The 22,473-nt window shown below is 52.1% G+C and overlaps 1 protein-coding gene across 4 annotated transcripts in view; it reads left to right on the top strand.

Annotated features, from left to right (window-relative positions):
• Positions 1-22,473, top strand: part of PIK3C2B (phosphatidylinositol-4-phosphate 3-kinase catalytic subunit type 2 beta) — a 71,633-nt gene that overhangs the window by 26,247 nt on the left and 22,913 nt on the right. For all 4 annotated transcript variants that reach the window (XR_010134983.1, XM_019029260.4, XM_055369029.2 and 1 more), the window contains 14 exons: positions 2,301-2,401; positions 3,012-3,166; positions 3,485-3,605; positions 6,950-7,061; positions 7,208-7,287; positions 7,670-7,733; positions 9,731-9,877; positions 10,535-10,568; positions 11,548-11,743; positions 12,808-12,930; positions 17,584-17,751; positions 18,305-18,416; positions 20,029-20,171; positions 21,462-21,650. Coding sequence is in view for 3 of the 4 variants with exons in the window: in XM_019029260.4 (XP_018884805.2) it covers positions 2,301-2,401; positions 3,012-3,166; positions 3,485-3,605; positions 6,950-7,061; positions 7,208-7,287; positions 7,670-7,733; positions 9,731-9,877; positions 10,535-10,568; positions 11,548-11,743; positions 12,808-12,930; positions 17,584-17,751; positions 18,305-18,416; positions 20,029-20,171; positions 21,462-21,650 (1,745 nt within the window). In the remaining variant the exon portion in view is untranslated. The remainder of the gene's footprint in view (positions 1-2,300; positions 2,402-3,011; positions 3,167-3,484; positions 3,606-6,949; positions 7,062-7,207; positions 7,288-7,669; positions 7,734-9,730; positions 9,878-10,534; positions 10,569-11,547; positions 11,744-12,807; positions 12,931-17,583; positions 17,752-18,304; positions 18,417-20,028; positions 20,172-21,461; positions 21,651-22,473) is intronic.

A 22,473-nucleotide genomic window follows, 5' to 3' on the forward strand; every position in this document is an offset into this window, starting at 1 on the left:
AGGTTATCTGTCCACTTTGGCCTCCCAAAGTTCTGGGATTACAGGCGTAAGCCAATGCCCCTGGCTGCTGATGCCTTCTGTGACAGCTTAGCATTCTACTTCATTCCGTCCTGGTTTCCTCCTTAGCCATTGTTTAAGGGGCACTGGGGTTTTCCCACCTTGTGTCTAGCCTTTGGGAACCTTCCCAACTCTGAAGAGCTACATAGTTCTTCCTTCCTCTGCTTCTGCTAAGAGAGTCCCCCCAAAAGCAGAATCAGCTCCTGGGATAAGCCACATCCCTAGAGCTCAGGGATTTTTAAAGGCCGTGCTCTGAGAGGTGGGGCTGTTCCCGCTATTTATAGGGACTGGGAGATTCCTGTTCCCAGCTCTGAGTTCCTCACGCCCAGCTGGGCCTGCTCACTGAGTCAGGGCACCCTGGTAGGTGGTCACCTCTGTCACTCCTTCTCTCTCCTGCCTCCCCTACTCCCTCACCCTTCCCCATCCCCTGCATGTCATCAGAGTTCTGAGACAGAGCTCAGCCCAGAATCTCCTTGAAGAAGCGGACACAAAGCAAAAAGCTCCTGCCAGTTCTGAGTGGGGAAATGCGGCCTTGGTCCTCCCCAGCTCAGCTTGTTGCAGGGGCTCAGCCTGCTGGGAGGGGGGACCCCTTGGGCCCTCGGCCTATACCACCGCCCCGCTTTCGTCGGGCTTCCAGCCAGAGGGAACCTCCTTATCCCAGGCCAGTGGAGCCAGCTCTGGAAATGGCTGGCTCCAAATGCCAGCCTGATACCCCTGCTGCCAGCCTCTGCCCGGCAGACTCCCCCAGCCAGCATCGGGTGATGCCACCAGGGCCTGCCAGCTGGGCAAACGTAAGTGGCTTTTGTTTTCTTATGGTGCCAGTGAGTGGTACAGAAAGGGCATGAGAGTGGCCTTCAGTGACCACTCTGTTCTCTCCCTCTCTTGCCTTCTCTTCCCTCCCCCCACTGTCTCTCTCTCTCTCTCTCTTTTTCTTCCTCTCTCTCTCCTTTCTCTTGTGGGTTAATTGCTGACAGTGGTGCTATTGTTTTGACTGGGACACAGGCATGAACTTGGCAGAGCCAGGGCCTCACATGCCAACTGTCCCCACTGCTGCCCTCCCCTCTGTGCACCCCCACCCCCCGCCGCCCATGCACACCCAGGGGAGCAAGGCTAACAAGAGAGGGTCAACCAGAGGAAACAGTCTGGATATTCAAATGAGGAGCTCAGTTGCTGTCATCTGCCCCAAGAGGCAGGGAGGACTTGAGAGTAACCAAGAGGTTGGGTGAGAGATGTGAGGCGTTGCTATGTGCACAGGCCAGAGCTAGACTCCCCCCAGAAACAGCTGTTGGAACCACATGCCGCCAAATCTCCATCGGAGCTGAAGCCTCGTCCCCGGTGTGGCCTCCCAGGCTGCCCTGAGCAGACCCCTCAGGCAGAAAGCTGTCATGCACCAGCTCTCCCTCCCCCTCACTTCCTTCTCCCTAGGGCTGGGCTACAGGCCTTGCTAGGGGCTTCTTTAGGAACCCTCCTGGGTGACTGAAAGCAGCTCTGGGATGGGAGACCGTTTGGGACCTTGTCTGAGAATCCTATCACCACACACGTATTTTGAGAGAGGAAGTGGGGCCAAGGCAGGCTCCCTGACATTCCGGCCGTTCAGAGCCGGCTGACTCGGAAGCCAGAGGAGCCAAACTTCTACCAGGTCCTCCCCTGCCCAGACCACTGCTTTGACGCTTTCTTCCTCAAATAGCATTTACCCAGAAGGCACATGTGTCTGAGTCATCTCCTCTATCTAAGGGTTCTGGGTCTCTCTCTGCTTTGGGTCCCTGGGGCTTGTGGATATTGAGGCTTTAGACCAGGGCCAAGCTTCCCTGGGCACCATTTGGGCAGCCCACCTGCTCTAGCCTCAGTAGAGGGGCTGGGAAAAACAGCTGCCTGCTCTGCTCCCTGTCACGCCTCTGGGAGAATCCCCCGGAAAGCCCGTGTTGCAGGAGAGGCCCAACAGCACTGGATTGCCTTACTGGCTGCCTCATGCTTATCAGACTGTCCCCTCCTGAAGTGGCTTTGGCCACGCTCTTGTCCATCTCAGCCAGAGCTTCGCCTGCTTCTTCAACTTGGCTCCTGGTCTCCTAGGACAGCAGATACATGTATTCCCGGATGTCCCATAAGTTCTTGTGCCCCTTTCATTGAATGTCGAGTGACTAGAAAGTCTTTTCATCTAGAGTTTGAGTTTAGGTCTGGAGTACCTCATAGGGAGGGGACACCATGAGGAAAAAGGCACTGAGTCGTCTGCTCTTCTCTTAAAGGTGGGCTCCCGGCCCCACACTGTTGCCAATGGCCATGAGTTGTTTGAGGTCTCAGAAGAGAGAGATGAGGAGGTTGCTGCATTTTGCCACATGCTGGATATGTAAGAGTTAAAGAATGGGGCAGGGGATTTGGGAGGGCTGTCGGGGATGGGGAGGGGGGCCATCCATTTCCGAACTTTCTTTAGGAGGGAAGAAGCACCATAATAAGTAAATCTCAGTTCATAGCTATGAAAATGCTTCCTACAACAAGTGTCTGCAGGGTTTTTGAAATCTTAGAAGTCTCACATTTTTAGCAAAATTCATGAAACCTCCATTGAATGGTCAAAGTATCCTGATCACTCTAGAGTCTGACCCTCAGTTGCCCTTAAGAGCAAATGCACCCCAGCTGGCGATAAGAGTGTTATCTGGAACTAAAAGAGAAAGGAAATGGATTCATAAAAAATTTTCCATTAAACTTAGCATGGAAAGCTTTGTCATTTTAGAACTATTTGTACTGTTCAATGGTGGGAAACATTTTGCAATTAGAAGTGTCAAGAAGGGGTTTCTCAGAGCTGCTACCCTACTGCCCCCATCCTGGCCTGCAAATTTGGAGGGCTGGGCTGAGTGGGGACAGAGGGGCTCTTGAGCCTCAGAGCATGAGGTTCCCAACAGACGTCTTCTTGACTACTCTCTTCTAAAGGCACAGTGAGGGTTTTTTTTCTTCCTGTACAGCCTTCGATCTGGCTCTGACATCCAAGACTACTTCCTCACTGGCTATGTCTGGAGTGCTGTCACCCCTAGCCCAGAGCACCTCGGGGATGAGGTCAACCTGAAGGTGACTGTGTTGTGTGACAGGCTTCAAGAGGCACTCACTTTCACCTGCAACTGTAAGTTAGTGAGGGGGGAGAGGATGTGAGCATCCCTTGAAGTGGGGTGGGGATGACTGTGTTTTGGACTCGATTTCCACCTCATCTTGTGGCCCAGATGAAGGGCAGTGAGGATGCTCCTTTGGGGGTGAGGGGCTGGCTATGGGGCCAGCATTCTAGTGCAGTCACTTTCCTCAACTCTGAACTACTTGCCTGCTTTATCTGGTTGGTGATGGTGCTGGAGAATACTTAGCTGGGAAGGGGGATCAGGGTGGGGAAACTGAGACCCATCTGCCTTGACATCCATCATGATTGCTCCCCCTACCTTACCCTTCACAGGTTCCTCCACTGTAGACTTGCTTATCTACCAGACCCTGTGCTACACCCATGATGACCTGAGGAATGTGGACGTGGGTGACTTTGTGCTAAAGCCCTGCGGGCTGGAGGAGTTCCTGCAGAAGTGAGTGAATGGGTGGGAGGTAGCCCCTGCCTTCCTGGTAATAAGATTGTGAGGGGGCTTCATGGGATTGGTGCTGGGACCGGACTGGCAGCTCCGCCCCAATCCCACAGTCAAGACTCCTGCTTTCTGGGCACACTCTTGGCCACGTAGCACTTTCCCCAGGAGCTCTGTCTTCCAGCAGGGTTGTCTGACATCCTGAGCCAAGTCGGCTGTGGAAAGAGCTTGGAGCTGGGATTAGGCAAAGACTAGGTCATATCTGCTTGCAGATTCTGCTTATGGAGAGATGTGTGTATTTGTGGGGAGGGGTGGGCTTGGGGAGACTATATGGGTAGTGCTGTATCTCCTGCTCTAGATTATGTGTGGTGTTTTTATGGCTGGGGCAAAAGGAGGACTGGGCAGAAGTTCCCTTGTGGAGCCCAGGGGAGAAATGACAATTACTGTCTCTCCCCATTCTCCTGCCAACAAGTCTTTTCCCCAGCTGGCCCGTGCAGCTAGTTATCCTCCTCCCAAAGGCGTGCCTCCAGCTCCTCTCCATCCAGTGCCCTCTCTGGAAAGCAGCCTCCCTGGAAAGTCTGATGTGGACCAGCTGAGGCAACCCCCTTTCCACTACCCTGGGCTCTGGAGGGCTGCAGTGGAAGAGAGGCAGGGGCAAGGTTATCACTTCTCGGATGGTACAGCTGTGTGACAGCAGACAGATAAGATCTGCTTTCCTCTCTTAGGCTTCAGAGCCGCTCCTGCCCCCAATCAATCTCTGTCCACTTGGAGGAAGCACATTTTGGGAATAGAGAAAGGAGAGACCTGTGTCTCACTTCTTAGGAGTGCCCTATAAGTGCCACTGCTTGCTTTCTCTCTCTCTTACATTCAGGTCTAGATGCAAGGATGGTTGATCTATGTCTAGAGCATAAGATTTGGCAGTCAGGTTGGAAGATTCATTTCTGGACTTCTTTCTTTTTTTGAGACAGAGTCTCACTCTGTCGCACAGGCTGGAGTGCTGTGGCGCCATCTCACTCAGCTCACTGCAACCTCCGCCTCCCCGGCTCAAGCGATTCTCATGCCTCAGCCTCCTGAGTAGCTGGGATTACAGGCATAAGCACCACCACGCCCGGCTAATTTTTGTATTTTTTAATAGAGACTGGGTTTCACCATGTTGGCCAGGCTGGTCTCGAACTCCTGACCTCAGGTGATCTGCCCGCCTTGGCCTCCCAAAGTGCTGGGATTACAGGTGTGAGCCACTGTGCCCAGCTATCTGGGCTTATTTCAAATTTAAGGATATTGTGGGGTCCTTTCTGGCCTCTGCCTCCTCATCTGGAAGCTAAGGGAAAGGAAAGAGGCAGGGTTCTGTATGGTACAACTCCAGGGTACCCTTCAAATGTGCCCTTGTGTACTTATGTACACAGTTTCCCCTAGAGGAACAGGAGGGGTCCTAGACTCAGGGTTGCCTGGCAGAGAGAGTGCCAGGTGGCCTGCCACTGTTAGAAGGGAACAAGGGGACATAGTGGGTAAGTTGGAGCTCCTGCTGACACCATTACACAGGTTTGAATTCTGACGTGCCACTTACTAGTTGTGAAGGCTGATTGATGCTCAGGGCCCTCTGTAAGCTGCAGTGAGGGTGAAATGTGAGAATACCTGTGAGCAATCAGGAAATACCAGCAGGGAAGGAGCAGCCCATGGAGAGAAGTCCTAGGGCTCTGGGCTGCACAGATACTGCCATTTCCCTTGCAGCACCCCAAATCCTGGAGCCCCTGGGTCCGGAGGTAGTGGGAGCTGTCAAGTTCTACCTTCCTGCTAAGACTCAGGTGAAATATTCTTAGTGAGGTGGGACAGGGTCAGTGGTCCTCCGATCACACCCCTCATACTCTCACTTGAATGCATAGAGAGGAAGGCCTTCCACAGAGAAGATCAAGCAAGTCCCCAGGGGACCTGTGTGCATGACTCCTGGCCTAGGAGCCCCACTCCCACCCAACAGAAAAGCACAATGCTGTCTCCTGGCCCAGCCCCCAGACCCCCAACACATGACAACTGCCTGGGGTGGGGGCGGAAAGGACGCTCTGGGGGTTCTAGAAATCTGCTAGTTCCCAAGGAAGCCCTGAGATTTTCTACCCCTGCCTGGCAGGAGGGGCTGATACTGAGGGGGTGAGTGGGTTCAGGATGCAGGCTGCTCTCAGATAAGAACCTTGAGGCAGTCCCGTGGGAGGGTTGGGTTTCCTGCCACCTCCCCCAGCCCCACCACACTCTTCCTTCCTCCCAGGCTCTCCCACCAGGCCCAGCCCCGCAGCCCAGCCTCACCACCTCCAGGTTTTGGCTGCACTTCAGTCTTAGATCTGAGAGGGCCTAGATTGGAGATTTGGTCCTCTCAGGATGTGGAGAACCCCTCACTCGAGTCCTCGCGGGACCTAGACGACCCTGGGCCCTGCACCTCCACCAGCTTTTGCATATACTGCCCCCCTTATGCTCCTGTCCTCTCCTCTCCATTTCTGGCCTAGATTCCCAGCTCTGCTGAGGAAGGAAGTCCTTTTCCGGCTTCTGTTACCCAGCTGCTGAGGCCAGGCCCAGGCCTGCAGTGCTGGCCTGGAGGTAGTTCTCCCTCTGCCCCTCTCTTGGGTTTCCTTGCTGTTGAAGGTGTGATTTGGGAGAGAGGAAGAGGTTGGATCGCCGAGGGCTCCTAGGCCTTCTCCCTGAAAGGGGGAGTCTCACACATGCGTGCTTGAGCAGGTGGGACTGGCATGCATTTGGGACTTTTCAAGAAGTCATAGAAATGTGTAAGGTTATTCACAAGCAGGCAGGGCCAACAGATGGAAGGCAGAAAAAGAAGTTGGGTGGGGACACTGATCTGGAGGTTTGGTAGGCTTGCCCCAAGTTTTTTTGGCCTCAGCACCCTAGTTGGTAGCATTGGAAGAGGGGTCTCTCGCTGAGCTCCCACCCTGGAGCCTGAGCGCAGGCGGACTCCAACATGTCTCTTCCTGGTTGTCCCCTATACAGAGGCCCAGAAGATAGGGCTTCAACAACTGCTTCCTGTGATGTGCCTCTGTTTCCCCGCTCTCTCCAACAGTTCCCAGCGCTGGAGTGAACCAGTGATTACCACATGGGTAATAAATATCTAAGAGAGTCAATATTTATACCGGCCAAGGATTAAGTATATTAGGTGGCTTTTGTTTAGATAGACCTCTGTTCCTTCTCCTAAGCTCTATCATGACATTTTCTAGGAGCCAAAGTAGGGTACAACACAGGTACTACCCCCTTACCTAAACCTTCTTTCTGTATGTCTCTCCCCAAGGCTAAGGTATGCATCTCCCTTGCCACTGAGTCCCCAGGATGCTAATGGTCTTGTCCCTCTACCCTACCAGCAAGCATGCCTTGGGCAGTCATGAGTACATCCAATACTGCCGCAAGTTTGACATTGACATTCGGCTACAGCTGATGGAGCAGAAGGTTGTGCGCACAGACCTGGCCCGGACGGTTCGTGTGAGGGTGGTGGAGGGTTGCCCGGGGCTGGGGAGGTGGAATGGGAATACAATATAGAACACATCAGGTGGGAGGGGGGTAGGAGTGCTGGGCTGAGATAAGGGCACCGCCCCTCTCTGAATAGGTCACTTCTTATACAGGTGAATGATGACCAGAGCCCCTCCACCTTAAACTACCTCGTCCATCTCCAAGAGAGGCCTGTCAAGCAGACCATCAGCAGGTGAGTGTGGGCACCATCTTGGATGTGCTCCAAACAGGAACTGTGCAGGGATCCCATCAGATGTGCCTGCTTGCCTTTCTGTCAGGGCTAAGGGATTCTTGGAGGTGTCAGGGGTTGGGGCCCACACATCTTATCAGAGAAGATCCCCACTCCAGGCATGTTTCATCTCTTCCCTCTGGAACTTTGCCATCATTCTCTCCAGGCGAGAAGTGGCAGAATAGAAAGACTCTCCCTCCTTCAGTCTTCACAGGACATATAGAAAGAGTGGGAACGCCTTTAAATCAGAGTGTGAGCTGAGGAGAGGGAGGGAGAAAATGGGTTTCCCAGGGCACTGGGTCTTTCATGACCTCTCCTGTGGTTTTTCCCTGCCCCCAACTCCCAGGCAGGCCCTGAGTCTTCTGTTCGACACTTACCACAATGAGGTGGATGCCTTCCTGCTGGCTGATGTGAGTATGAATCCAGGGGCTGGCCCTGCTGCCCGAAAGCTCCTCCTCTCCCCTTCCTCAGTCCTCCTGGGATCACCCAGCACTATGAGGGGTCTGGGTGGAGCCTGAAAATCTGTTGGCAGAGCACTTCTTTTTAACCCCTCGCTCATGGGCAAACTAAGACTACTAGATGTTGGGCAACGGCAAGTGCGTAGTCAGGGATTCTGCTCCTCTATAGAAGAAGCAGGTCGGAAACTGCATGCTGGTCCCATTCTCTGGAATGGGATGTCTCCAGAGCTAAGGAACCTAGAGCTGTCACCCCCCAGCTGCTGCACTTGATGTACACTGGAGCATGCATCCTATGAGCAATGTCAGAAACCTCCGGTTTGAGAGGTTCTGTTTTGCTGTTATCGCAGGTAGGAAACCATCAGGAGGTAGAAGGTTTCACATGTAGGGAGGGCCAGAGCCCTCCCCACTTGGACTCATGCGGAGTCTCAAGCCTCAAAACCATGAGAGTCAACATTTGTCTTAAATGTCACAACGCCAAAGAAAATCTGACAGTGATCTTCAAAAACAATCCCTTGCTGAGTGTGATGGCCCACGCCTGTAATCCTAACCCTTTGGGAAACTGAGGTGGGAGAATTACTTGAACCCCAAAGTTCAAGGCCAGCCTGGGCAACACAGCAAGACCCCATCTCTACAAAAAATACAAAAGTTAGCCAGGTATGGTGGCACACACCTGTAGCCCCAGCTACTCTGGAGGCTGAGGTGGGAGGATCGCTTGAGCCCAGGAGTTTGGGGCTGTAGTGAGCTATGATCACACCATTGCACTCCAGCCTGCGTGACAGAGACCCTATCTCAAAAAACAAAACAAAAACCAATCCCTGTCTCATTGATCCAGTTAATAGTAGTCATAAACGCTTCCTTTTTGAGGGGTTCAGCATTATGTCTAGTCACTGCCAGAATCCCTTCTCCAGCCGCCTGTGCTTGAACATTTCCGGTGATGCGGGGGAAGCTCTCTGAACACCTGTGCTGTGCTGGTCTGGCCCTTTGCTAGTGCTACGATGGGTAGAGAAGTGTAAGAATCATCACAGCCTTGGCCAGGTGCGGTGGCTCACGCCTGTAATCCCAGCACTTTGGGAGGCTGAGGTGGGCGGGTCACCTGAGGTCAGGAGTTCGAGACCAGCCTGGCCAACATGGTGAAGCCCCATCTCTACTAAAAATACAAAAATTAACTGGGCGTGGTGGCAGGCGCCTGTAATCCCAGCTATTCAGGAGGCTGAAGGAAGAGAATCGCTTGAACCCGGAAGGCAGAGGTTGCAGTGAGCCGAGATTGCGCCATTGCACTCTAGCCTGGGTGACAGAGCAAGACTCCGTCTCAAAAAAAAAAAAAAAAAATTGTCGTAGCCTCTGGGGAGCTTGTGTTCTTGTTAGAAAAATTGAATAGTAACACAAAGCTATTAGTAGACAGAACAGGATGGTAATAAATTAATTAAGGGCTCCTGGAGGATGCTAGAGGAAGGGGATTGGCCAGGGAGGGCTTTATGCAGGAGGTAGAATTTTAGCTGCTCTGTGATTTAAATGTACATAGGTAATCAGAGCTGGACAGGTGAGGGAATTCCAGGAGCATAATTCCAGAGGGGAGGTTATGGCTGTGGCATGTCTGTAGAAATGAGATGAGATCTGTCTGGAAATTCTACAGGTCTCTGGGAGAGACCCTGTATATATGTATATAGTATAAGTAGACTAACTATAGAGAGAGGCTAGAAATAGGAGGAGCTTCAAGGGGAACGGCTGAAAGAATTGGGGCATGTGGGCATGGCCCATTGAATTCAGTGGGAGAGATTATTTGCTGATGATGAATATTTGAAAATAAAATGTATTGCACATTTACCCCTGAGGATCATGAATCTCTCTACTCTTCCCAACCCTTTCCTTTAAAGACTGGGGTGGGGAGGGGTTGGAGACCAAGAGCATGAGAGCAGAGCCTGCCAGTCTCACTGTGCCACCTCCCACAGGGAGACTTCCCACTGAAGGCTGACAGGGTGGTCCAGTCTGTCAAGGCCATCTGCAACGCCCTGGCCGCCGTGGAAACCCCTGAGATCACCAGTGCTCTCAACCAGCTGCCCCCCTGCCCCTCCCGCATGCAGCCTAAAATTCAGAAGGTAAAGGGGCCCAGGGTGCTAGCAAGGGAAAGGAGGAGAGGGATACTGTCAGGTAACTGAGTTGCCTGTTGCTAGGGGGTGTAGGTGTTCACTCACTAAAAAGGGGCTTCTCTCCACCTCCATCTTTTATGTTTAAGGAATTCAACCACAAGAGCTCTTCAGAAATGGATGCCAAGTGTGTCTCCTCTTCCTGAGGTTGAGGGAGAGCTACCTGGGACTGCTTGTTGAGAGCCCAGGCCAGTAAAGGCTTTATTCACAGTCACCAAGGCATTGCCTGACAGTCTGCATATCCATCAGGGTGCAAAAACAAACCAGGAGGAAAATCTCTCTAGAGCCAGGGGCTCCAGGACTCCAGCAGGGGCTGTGTGCTCTGCAGACAGGGCCAGCACCATAGGCACTGTGATCTGCAGCCGAGTAGCCTGAGGGTTGGGATATCTCAGAAGGGTGGACACGATGATTACTATCCTCCGTCAGCTCACTCTGTCCATCATACAGATCTGGTACAAACCGTTACTCTATCCTCTCTGGGGATTCTCAACTACTCACATTTCAGCCCATTCTGGTCCAGATGAGCGCAGCTGTGAAAAGCCCTTCTTCCAGCTGTGACGAAAAAGGCTATGGCCCTGAAGCTCCCCTCCCTCTTCTTTTTCCCAACAGGATCCCAGTGTCTTGGCTGTGAGGGAAAACCGAGGTAAGGGAACTGCTCTCCATCTTCATCCAGTCGGGCTGCCGAAAACTGCAGTCTCTGCCCAGATTCCTTTTTCTGCCTGGCCCCCTTGATTTATGTGTCGGAGTTCGGCGTCAGTGAGTGAGTGAGTGAGTGAGTGTGTGTGTGTGTGTGTGTGTGTTCCTATATGAGGTGTGGATACAGCTGGAGAGCACATTTCTTTCCACAAAGTGTTTTCTTATTATTTTTCCTAGTCATTCCTCCTGGTGTCCCTGGGAAATGGTGATGAGGGGGTAGAAGTGTGGGAGTGGGGTGGTGGGGCAGCACTAGCCCTGTGATCCAGATGGGAAGCCTCCCACTTGGGTAGATTGTGATTATTCTCCCAACAGCTCACACTTGCTACCTTTCCTATTTAGAGTGGGCCTTGGGAGAGGATGAGAAAGAATTTTCCCTACGATTTTTCTAGGATTCCCCTGTTGTGCCCTTCAAGCTGAACTTTGCCCTAAGACTGACCTATATCCCTGGGATTCCTTTGTTTTGGTTTTGTTTTTTGTTTCGGCATCCTTGGGATTCTTATGGTGATTCCCAGTCTTTTGGATTTCATAGACCAGTAAAATGTCCCCCAAAGAATTTGGGGGACGAAGAGAGAATTGGCAGCCTTTTACTTGGCCAAACTTTTTTGACCTTTGCTTTTTTGAAGCAACTGACAATAATTATTAACATTGTTTCCTAAAAGAAAGGACATTTTAATGCTAAGTAGCAATACGTAAAAATAAGGATTATGTTTAACATTGTATAGCTGTCATTTTATGAAAAGCTCATGACATGCTTCTGCTTTTTTCTCATTTCACCGCAGATGGGTGAACTTTGTCACAGCTATTAGAGACTGACTAGCATTTGGGGACCACTGTCTTAGGCCATCCCATTCTAGCCAATGCCATGGCAACAAGGTAGGGCTTGTGGAGGCCTCATGACTTTCCCTTCTGACCCCTTCCCTTCCCAGAGAAGGTCGTGGAAGCCCTGACCGCTGCCATCTTGGACCTGGTGGAGCTGTACTGCAACACATTCAACGCAGACTTCCAGACGGCAGTGCCTGGGAGCCGCAAGCATGACCTGGTCCAGGAGGCCTGCCATTTCGCCACGTCCCTGGCCTTCACTGTCTATGCCACCCACCGCATCCCCATCATCTGGGCTACCAGGTGAGCCCAGGGCTGAGTAGCCGCTAGGGAGCAAGCTGAGTTTGACCTCTACCAGGGCTTTTTCCTATCTGCATGTAATACCACTGTCCTAAGTCTTAGGATGTGTGGCATTGTGTGACATTGTGGTGCAATGGGGCTGCGGGGGTGAGCCAAGTGCCTGAGGAGGACTTGGGCTGGGGACATCCTAGAGGAGAGAGGAGGTCCCTTAGGAGATGAAGAAGATCCTGTTATTCCCTCTTGGTGCTGGCTGCCTCTGCATCCCTGCCCCCTCCAGATCCAAGACCAGTGGAAGGAGACATGGCAACAGATGGCCGATTCCCAGATAGAGTGCACGCTCCCTGGCCAGTGGGAGGGGGTGGGGAGGTGGGATTGACCCTTTGTCTGGGGTTCTCTAGGCCTGCAGGGGTGGGTGGAGGAGGATGTTCTTTTGGTAAAATCCTCAGCGCCTCTGTTGGGTCCCCAGCATCCAAGGCCTGAGGGAATAGGCACTGGGCCCTACCCCGCCCCTGCCGGTCCCCTTTCCCCAACCCCCTTCCCCTTCTCTCTTTGTTCCTCACTTAATGTATTCCTCTGGGCGATTGGCAGAGAACAAAGGAGGCAGCCTGGGAAACCGGGGCCTTCTCTGACCTCTTCTGTCAGGCACCTGTCATGAGCCACAGGGACCCCCGTGTGTTGGCATTCATGTCGGCATATGTCGTCTTCCTCCCCCACCCTTCTCACTTGCGCATGCACGTGCACGCACACACACGCACGCACACACAGGCGCTCCATGGGCTGGAGCTTTCTATAAAGAGGCTGGGTGGCCGGTTCCCATTAAAGAAAGAAAAACAACAAGGCTCAGAATGGAGCCTACAACCGAGCAGAGGAATCTAGATTGAGTTGCTTTGGCCTGAGCACATTTCCTTACATCCAGTTTGGCTGTCCTATCCGGAGATCCCGTGTTACAGCCCTCAGAGACTGAGAGTTTTACCAGGGGAAATGGATTTTGGCCTTAGAGGGACGCATAGGTTTGGGTGATTGGTTTTGGGAGCTGGGTGTCCTGACCTGCTCCCTTTCTTTTATAGCTATGAAGATTTCTACCTCTCCTGCTCCCTCAGCCACGGCGGCAAGGAGCTGTGCAGCCCCCTGCAGACCCGAAGAGCTCACTTCTCCAAGTACCTCTTCCACCTCATCGTCTGGGACCAGCAGTAAGCCCTTCCCCCAGGCTTCAGTGCCCAGGCCACTGTAGACCTGCTCAGCCTCTGAAATATCCCAGGGGCCAGATAACTAGTCCAGGACTAATGATAAAACCAGGCTCCTTGTTAACCCTAACTGGACAAGTCATTCAACCTGTTGAGTCTCCACTTCCCTGACTCATATATTTTTTTTTTTTTTGAGAGGCAGCCTCGCTTTGTTGCCCAAGCTGGAGTGCAGTGGTGCGATCTCGGCTCACTGCAAGCTCCGCCTCCTGGGTTCACGCCATTCTCCTGTCTCAGCCTCCCGAGTAGCTGGGACTACAGGCGCCCGCCACCACGCCCAGCTAATTTTTTGTATTTTTAGCAGAGATGGGGTTTCCATGTGTTAGCTAGGATGGTCTCGATCTCCTGACCTCATGATCTGCCCGCCTCGGCCTCCCAAAGTGCTGGGATTACAGGCGTGAGCCACCGCGCCAGGCCTCCACTTCCCTGACTCTTAAAGGAGCCAAGTATAATTACCACTTCTCAAGTTGTCATGAGGATCCAATGAGAAGTATCTATAAAGGCTCTTTGTAAACCATAGAAAACATATAAATTTTAGTTGTTGACCAGGCACGGTGGCTTATGCCTGTAATCCCAGCACTTTGGGAGGCCGAGGCGGGCGGATCACCTGAGGTAGGGAGTTCAAGACCAGCCTGACCAACATGGAGAAACCTCATCTCTACTAAAAAAAATACAAAATAGCCGGGCATGGTGGCGCATGCCTGTAATCCCAGCTACTAGGGAGGCTGAGGCAGGAGAATCGCTTGAACCCGGGAGGTGGAGGTTGTAGTGAGCTGAGATCGTGCCATTGCACTCCAGCCTGGGCAACAAGAGCGAAATTCTGTTTCAAAAAAAAAAAAAATTAAATATTAGCTGTTAATTTTAATAATATTTTATTTTTTGATCTTGTCTCCCTTAAAGAGTTTAACTAGTTGGAGGGCTTCTCATCCTCTCCCTTCTTCCCTCAGTTCCTGTAGACTGTGGAGAGGAGACTGTGCTTTTCCCTTTATATATAGAGAAGGGAGGGTTGTCTAGAGAAAGAATATTGAGCTTGGATTCCCAGGAGTGAGCCTCTATTTCTAGCTCTGTCTCGAATACTACTTTATCTCTATTCTTTCTGTGCCTCATTTTTTCAAACTGAGAAATGGGGACATTTGTTTCACTCAGAGGCAGTTATGGTGTCGAGATGAGATAGGTGGGTTATAAATATAAATATGAAACCAAAAGCACAAGGTAGTATTAATCACCACATGTAAACAATAATTTGGTGTCGGGAAGGTAGGTGTCAGCCAAGCAAAGCAGGAAGGAAACGGAGGAGAGGGTGCCTTGCTTGAATGGAAGCACCGCAGGGGTTTTCCTGCCCTGTGCTTCATCTGTGCTATGCTCTACCTTCCTTCCAGTCAGTCAGAAAATCCCGTTTGCTGCCCCCAGCTTTACTTCCCCACACTGACTATATTAGAGTCCTCATTTGCAGAGCAGCACTGCAAGCTAAGTATTTGGAGCACAGATTAAAGAGACTGAGGAGGGTCCTGGGGAGGCCGAGGATGCAAAATAGGTAGATGAAGAATCTGGAGATGCTGGAAGAGGTGGGTCCTTTTACAGATGGACAACTGGGAAAATGGACCCTTTCTCATGCCCTTCACACTTAGGTAATTCTTAGAGCAATAAAGGTGTATATGGCTGGGCACGATGGCTCACACCTGTAGTCTCACCGTAATTTGGGAGGACAAGGCAGGATAATCACTTGAGCTCAGGAATTTGAGACCAGCCTGGGCAACACAAAGAGGCCTTATCTCTACTAAAAAATTATTTTAAATGAGCTGAGTGTGGTGGCGTGCATCTGTAGTCCTAGCTACTTAAGAGGCTGAGGTGGGAGAGTCACTTGAGCCTGGGAGGTCGAGGCTGCAGTGAGCCATGATCACACCACTGCACTCTAGCCTGGGCAACAGAGTGAGACCCTATCTTAAAAAAAAAAAAAAAAAAAAAAGGACATGGGGTGTGCACTAAAGGTCCTTAAGCAAACAACTGCCAGGACAGGAGAAACTCCTTGCAGGCAGAGGATAGCTGCATTAAATGGCCCTTGAGTTCCACCATTCCCCTGGGATTTTATGGTCACAATTACTGCTGCTGTCAAGAGAAGGGGTGCCAGCCTGGGCAACAAGGGAGACCGAATCTCTACAAAAAATACAAAAAATTAGCCAAGTGTGGTGGCATACACCTGTGGTCCCAGCTACTTAGGAGGCTGAGGTGGGAGAATCACTTGAGCCTGGGAGGTCAAGGCTGCAGTGAGTATCCAGCCTTGGCAACAGAGTGAGACCCTGTCTCAAAAAAAAAAAAAAAAAAAAAAGAAAAGGGTGCTGCACAGTGTTCTGGCCCAGGAGGAACTTTTAAAAATTGGCCTTAAACCCTTTTCTCATACAGTATCAGAGGTAGAGAGGCAGCCCAGCCTGCCCCATGAGTTTCATTTTGTTCCCTGAGATCCCTACCTTGAATTTTAAAGGGGCAGTCCCCTGCCTAGAGCCTTGTGAAGGGCACTATCTTGCACTGTCCATCCAGAAGCCCCGAATGAGACTTCTTGGCCCTTCATGGTCAAGACCAGGACATTTGGGGGAAGGCGTGCCAGCGTTCAGAGGACAGTCTTTGGGCCAGTCATTCTCTCCTTCCTACTGTAGTTGCAGCCTGGGGCAGGTCTTTCAACCTAGAATGGTAGTGATAGTAGGGCCTACCCTACAGCGTTGTTTGAGGAGCAGTTAGGACACTGTAAATAAAGTACTTGGCACAGGCTTCTTAGCTGGGGAGCCCTCTTGGTTTTGGTTTCTCTGTTCCAAGTGACTGACAGACTGGCTGATACATGGGGATATGTGCGCATTAAAATACTATCTGTATAAGCCAGTGCCAGTGCAGTAACCACAGCGTCACATAGCAAAAAGTACACAGTCTGCACACACATCATGCAAGTGAAGCTATGTTCCCCTTTTCCCTGATGAGAAACTGAGGCACAGAGATGGGAATTAAGTTGCCCAGGATTGTGAGTGGCAGAACCAGGACTGGAGCCAACCAGCACATTCTAGGAATCCTTCCTGGAGGAGGCAGCCTGTGTGATATGATGTTGTTGAATGGGCTGCAGGAAGGAGAGGGGTTTCTCAGGGAGGAAGGTAAGGGCTGCAGCCAACATAATGGTTATCCTGACCAGCCCTGGGTGAAGATCTGTGGGAGAGGTTGTGGAATACCAGATATACCCAAGGACTGAAGGGAAGAGGGCCTTGGCTGGCTCTGGTTTCACTCATAAAGTCTTCTCACTCCCCTTTTCCTTAAGACACGAAGCTGGAAGCTTCTTCCTTGGGTGAAAAGAAAGGGCTCAGGACCAGCTCCCTCTCCCCTTTGCTATGGGGTCAGCTGATTCTCTGCCCCACTGTAGCGGTCCAGGGATCAGCTAACTCTCAAAATAGGCTCAGCAGCCGTGCTTTGTCACCTCCAGCCAAGCCCTGGCCTGGCATGTCTGCTGGCTGCTGGAGGGGCCCTAATTATAGCTGTGGGCCCCCAGCGTAGAGGCAGCTGGGACAGAGCAGGGCTCTGCCAGTCTGTGGTGGGCTGGAGGGAGTGCCTCACTTAGGTGGAGATTCCTCTGAAGGACAGCGGTGGAGGCAGGCTGCTTTATCATGAAACTGCCAACCTTGGGGGTGGCCGCCCTGCCTCTGCGCCCTCTGGCATAGAAGTTGCTGGGCCCTGGGCTGGCCAGGAGGGTGTGACAGTATGGACTTTGGCCTAGGGACAGCTTCCCCGAAAGGTAACGTGGGTCCTCCCTGCCTTTCCACAGCTCCCCTCCCCTGTGTACTTCACCCCACCCAGCAGTTCCTTATCCTGAGCTTAGAGGGAGTGGCTAGGTGTGATTCAGACTGAGGGACCTGGAGAGAACTTATGGGCTTGAATAGTGGTGGGGCTTATGTGTCTCAGTTCTCTTGGCCCTGCCATTGGCTTTCTCACCACTGGGGGACTTGGAGAAACCCCTCCTCTTTGTCCCTTTGGCTTTGAATCTGTTTGGGGGCGGGGGTGAGAAAAACCCACTATGTGTCCCTGGGGCTAGGTGAAGGGGACTCCTATGAGGACAAGTGAGAGGGCTGTCGGGGAGGGTGAACCGAGGGCAGAGAACATGGTGCTTCTTCCTGGTGGCTCTCAGCAGCAAGAAGTGGGGGAGGGATGGGGACTGTCAAATGGAAAAGGAGGACAGAAGGAGTAGCTTTGCGGACCCTCTGCGGAAATCCTAAAACAAGAAAAGGAGCAAGGCTGACAACATGGGACGTGTCATCACCTGAACTCCGAGGTGGCTCTGCTAAGCAAGTTCTGTCCAGGCACCACGGGTAGCTTCAAAATCGGGATGTTTGCCTCACTCTACTGCAAAGCTCCAAGGACACCACATTGTGCTTCTGGGAACATCCAGTGGGGGTTTTGCCTAGTTTGGGACCTCTCCTGGTTCTGCAGGAGGAGGGCTTCCTCAGGGAGTATGTCTGAACCCTGAGAGGGAGGCTGTATCCTCAGCCTCAGCCTCAGCCTGACTTCCTGGGCCACCTGTTGCTTGAAGCCACAGGAGTGGCCCCTCCTAATTTGACTTCCTGTCCTCCATAGGATCTGCTTCCCAGTGCAGGTGAACCGGCTGCCTCGGGAGACACTGCTGTGTGCCACTCTCTATGCTCTGCCCATCCCCCCACCGGGGAGCTCCTCAGAGGCCAATAAGCAGCGGCGGGTGCCTGAAGCCCTGGGCTGGGTCACTACCCCACTCTTCAACTTCAGGCAGTATGTGAGCCCCGGGGTACAGCTTCTTGGCCTTGGAAGGGGAGGAGGGGGACAGAGAAAGGGGCCTGGCTGCTGCACTGGCCAGTGTGCCTTGGGAGAGTTGGCCATGTGGGGCTCACTGGTGAAGTCCAGAGGATGCCCAAGCACAGAACTGGTGACCAGGACTATTGATGTAACCAAGAGCCACTGAGCGGTTCTGGTGGCACAGGACCATGTTGAGGATACATGGAAGAGCAATGCTTGGGTAATAGATCATCTGGTCTTGTCATTGGAAGAACCTTAGAGGTCATCTAGCCCAGCCTCCCCACCTCATGAAGGCATCCCTGCCACCAAGTCACCCAGACCAGGGTGTGGTTAGCTCACAAGTCCTCTTGGAGGGCAAAAGCTTTTACAGGACTTGGGAGAAGGAAGAGGCTATGGTCTACGGTGAGAATGAGAGGGGAGTTGGCTGGTGGCTTCAAACAGAAAAGGCAGATTTTTGGATTGGGGGAGCAGGAGAAATACTCTCTGCTTAGCCATTTTAGCAGCTCTTCCCACTCTCCCTCCTTCTTAGGGTCCTGACCTGTGGCCGGAAGCTTCTGGGTTTGTGGCCAGCAACACAGGAAAATCCCAGTGCCCGTTGGAGTGCACCTAATTTCCACCAGCCAGACAGTGTCATCCTGCAGGTGAGGCTTTAGCCCTTCCCTCCCACTCACCAGCAAGACCATTCCAGTCAACTCTACATTTTTCTCCTGGAGATTTGGGCTGGGACAGCAGGAGAGAGTGCTAGAACTTCAAGCATGGGAGGATGATGTGACTGAAGCAACTGAGGGAATATGGTTAGATGTGGATTGTGAGGTGAGCTCTGGGGTATCCATCTCCCATCTCCTGGAGGTTAAATTGATTTCGTGGAGCCTGAAGATGGGGTCTGAGACCCTCTGCATTCAGGGCTCAGCTTCTGAGTCCCTTGTATTGAATCTTCGTACTTCTAAGTCTGATCAAACCTGACCTGTGTCCTCTTGGGGCCTGAGGGGACACCTTTCCCCCTGCCAGTGACTCAGTGCTTTGGCAGGATGGACCTATTCTCCAGGGAGAAGAGGAGGAGCTGGTCACGCCCAAGGTGCAGTTCTCAGTTCCCAGCTTCCCCTTCTTGTGGTTATGAGATACTTTGGTATGGAGTATGAATGTTGACATAGAATGAAAGCTCCCTGAGGCAGGTTTTTTTTTTTTTTTTTTTTTTTTTGAGACAGGATCTCTGTCACCCAGGCTGGAATGCAATGGCACAATCTTGGCTCACTGCAACCTCTGCCTCCCAGGCACAAATCATCCTCCCACTTCAGCCTCCCGAGTAGATGAGACTACAGGCGCACACCACCACGCCCGGCTAATTTTTGTCTGTCTTATTTACTGCTTTATGCCCAGACTCTAGAAAATGCCTGGCACATGTTAGGATTCAATAGATATTTGTTGAATGAGGCTGGGTGTGGTGGCTCATGCCTGTAATCCCAGCACTTTGGGAGGCTGAGGCAGGGGGATCACTTGAGGTCAGGAGTGGCCAACATGGTGATACCCTGTCTCTACTAGAAATACAAAAATTAGCTGGGTGTGGTGGCGGGTGCCTGTAAATCCCAGGTACTCAGGAAGCTGAGGCATGAGAACCACTTGAACCGGGGAGGCAGAGGTTGCAGTGAGCCGAGATCACACCCCTGCACTCCAGCCTGGGTGACAGAGCAAGACTCTGTCTCAAAATAAATAAATAAATGAATAAATAAATAAGTTTGTTGAATGAAAGAAAGTAGACCTCCTTTGGAGACTTGGCTCACTCAGCTCTGATACTTCAGTAGGATGAACATCTGGTGGCATAGAGTAGGGACCGAGTGTCCCAGGGCCTTCTCCCAGTGTGTGGTCTTGCCTCCCCTCTGGCAGCAGTGTCCTCTGGCACCCCATGGAAGGCACCCCGGACTCAGCCTGGATGCACCCCGTGTTTCAGCTGGGTGACACCTCTGTTCAGAGTTCTGGCTGGGGCTTGTCCCCTCACCCCTCACCAAGGTGCATCTCCACCGAACCTCTTCCTCACACGTCCATTCTTTTTCTCTTTTTGTTTCCCTCTCATTTTTTGCTGAGAGTTATAGCTGGAAAGGACTTTAGAGATCACCAAGTCTAACAGGGCTATTTTACAAAGAACCTGAGGGAAAGTGAGGGAGGGACAAGGCCAGAATGCTGGGGTGAGAGAAAGAAGCTGGGAGTCCACACACGCTCACTGTTTTCTCTCCTCACATCCCTGATCTCATCCCCCAGATTGACTTCCCCACCTCGGCCTTTGACATCAAGTTCACCAGCCCCCCTGGAGACAAGTTCAGCCCCCGCTATGAGTTTGGCAGCCTCCGGGAAGAAGACCAGCGCAAGCTTAAAGACATCATGCAGAAAGAGTCCTTGTACTGGTGAGACCCAGGCCCCCACTGAATCTGTCATGTTTCGTCTGACCTCCCAGCACTGAGTCTCCGTCCTCCTGCTTTGGGAGTGGAGGTGGGAAGGGGTGGGCGTTGCCACTTCAGCAGGAAGTGGAGGCAGCCCCCAGGCCTTTCTCCATCAGCTGACACTAGGAAAAGTGGAGAGGTCAAGGTCAGGAAATTAGATCTGAGAATACCCAAGTCCCCACCCCAGGGACTTGGTCCAGACTCAGCTACCCAGGAGGACCAGAGCTCTGCCCCACATCCCAGATGTGTTATCTACTACCTTCTGTCCACTGGGGCAGCTGGCCCCACCACCTGCCCCCATCTCTTGCTCTCACCTCCTGCCCCTTCCACACCAACAGCCTTTGAATTTTTCTGGCCCTGTCACTTTCCAAAAAGGATCAGGTGTCAAGGCAAGCTGGCAGCTCTCAGGGGTACGCGAGTCCAGGCTGATCTCATCCTTGGGGCTGTTGCTTTCACAGGATTGGAGAAGGAGGGGTGAGAACAGAACTGGAGGAGCTGGAGGGACCTGGTTCCGCTGTCTGCTCTCTGTTTACCTCTCTGGCTCCTGCGCAGCCCTGTGCGTGTGTTGTGTGTGTGGGGGCATGAGAGAGATGGGGCTCATCTCTGTCCCTGATGTCCACCCCAAGTAGCTGGAGTAGCTGAGCGACCGCAGACCTCCCTTCCCCCACTCTGCCGACTACACTTCATTAGACCCTCAGCTCCCTTCTCCCATTAGACACCTGATCTCAGTCAAGGTCCAATTAGCTGCAGGTCCTTGAAAGCCGACAGCTGGTCCCTGGAGGCCCCAGGAGGCCTCTCAGCAGCCCAGACCCTGGTGTTGGGGGACCACTGCCCTCTGGTGGTTCTATTGAGCGTGGTGCCCTCAGGGCATCCCCAGGAGGGGTAGCAGATTCGGTGCCCTTGGCCCATGCATTCTCCATCGAAGATGTCCCTGAGTTGGGATCAAAGATAGGATTTGGGCTCTGGTTCCCAAACTTTGATTCATATTGGAATCACCTGGTGATCTGTGGCATAGACCGATGCCTGGCTTCCCTAGCCATTTGGACTTAACTGGTATCAGGTGTGACCCAGGCATGGCGAGGGGGTTCACCCAGCCCCTCAAGTGGGTGTCATATGCAGCAAAGCTTGGGAACCACTGAATTGCAGTGTGTGCAGCACTCCCTTGAGGGTAAGGGCTGCACCCCCTGGCTGACGCTGTTCTCTCTCCCTGCCCCCTACCCTCCCACCACCTTCTCCTTTCCGCGTGCCCGCCAGGCTCACTGATGCTGACAAGAAGCGCCTGTGGGAGAAGCGATATTACTGCCATTCGGAGGTGAGCTCGCTCCCCCTGGTGCTCGCCAGCGCCCCCAGCTGGGAGTGGGCTTGCCTGCCTGACATCTATGCTCTCCTGAAGCAGTGGACCCACATGAACCACCAGGATGCCCTGGGGCTCCTGCATGCCACGTGAGTTGTAACATCCACCTTTTCTGACCATGTGTCCTTGTAGAAGCCAGGGCACGACACTGCCCATCAGTGATCTGAGCCAGCCCTGGGGAAAATGGTAAAGTGGGTGTGGATATTCAGGGATTTTCCATTTCTCCTTTTTGCTTTTTCTTTCTCATTTTCCCTCCAATGTTATATTGTCATTTTTCAAACATACAACAAAATTGAAAATTGTACAGTGAATAGCCATGTGCCTACCACCTAGATTCTATCGTTAGCATTTGCTCTGTGTGCTGGATTGTGTACATTTCATTTATCCATCCCTGTATCCATCCATCTATCCATCTTATTTTTTATGCTTTTTTTTTTTTTTTTTTTGAGACAGGGTCTTGCTGGAGTGCAGTGGCATGCATATGGCTCACTGCAGCCTCGACCTCCTGGGCTCAAGCACTCCTCCTGCCCCAGCCTCCAAGTAGCTGGAACAACAAGTGCACAGTGCACACCACCACACCTGACTAATTTTTAAAATTTTTTTGTAGAGATAAAGTCTCGCTATGTTGCCCAGGCTGGTTTCAAACTCCTGGGTTCAAGCAATGCTCCCTCCTTGGCCTCCCAAAAATGCTGGGATTATAGGTGTGAGCTACCATGCCCAGCCTTTTTATACATTTTGAAGTAAATTACAGACACCATTAAACTCCCTGCTTTGGCATGCACATCATTAACTAGAGCTCGATGTTTGTTCTGTTTTTTTTTTTTCTTTTGGGGCAACATTTATACATAAGCAAATACCCAAAGTTTACCTGTACATTGGCTGAGTTTTGACAAATGCATACGCCTGTGTAAC

This window comes from Gorilla gorilla, chromosome 1 (assembly GCF_029281585.2).
Source record: "Gorilla gorilla gorilla isolate KB3781 chromosome 1, NHGRI_mGorGor1-v2.1_pri, whole genome shotgun sequence".
Lineage (NCBI taxonomy): Eukaryota > Metazoa > Chordata > Mammalia > Primates > Hominidae > Gorilla > Gorilla gorilla.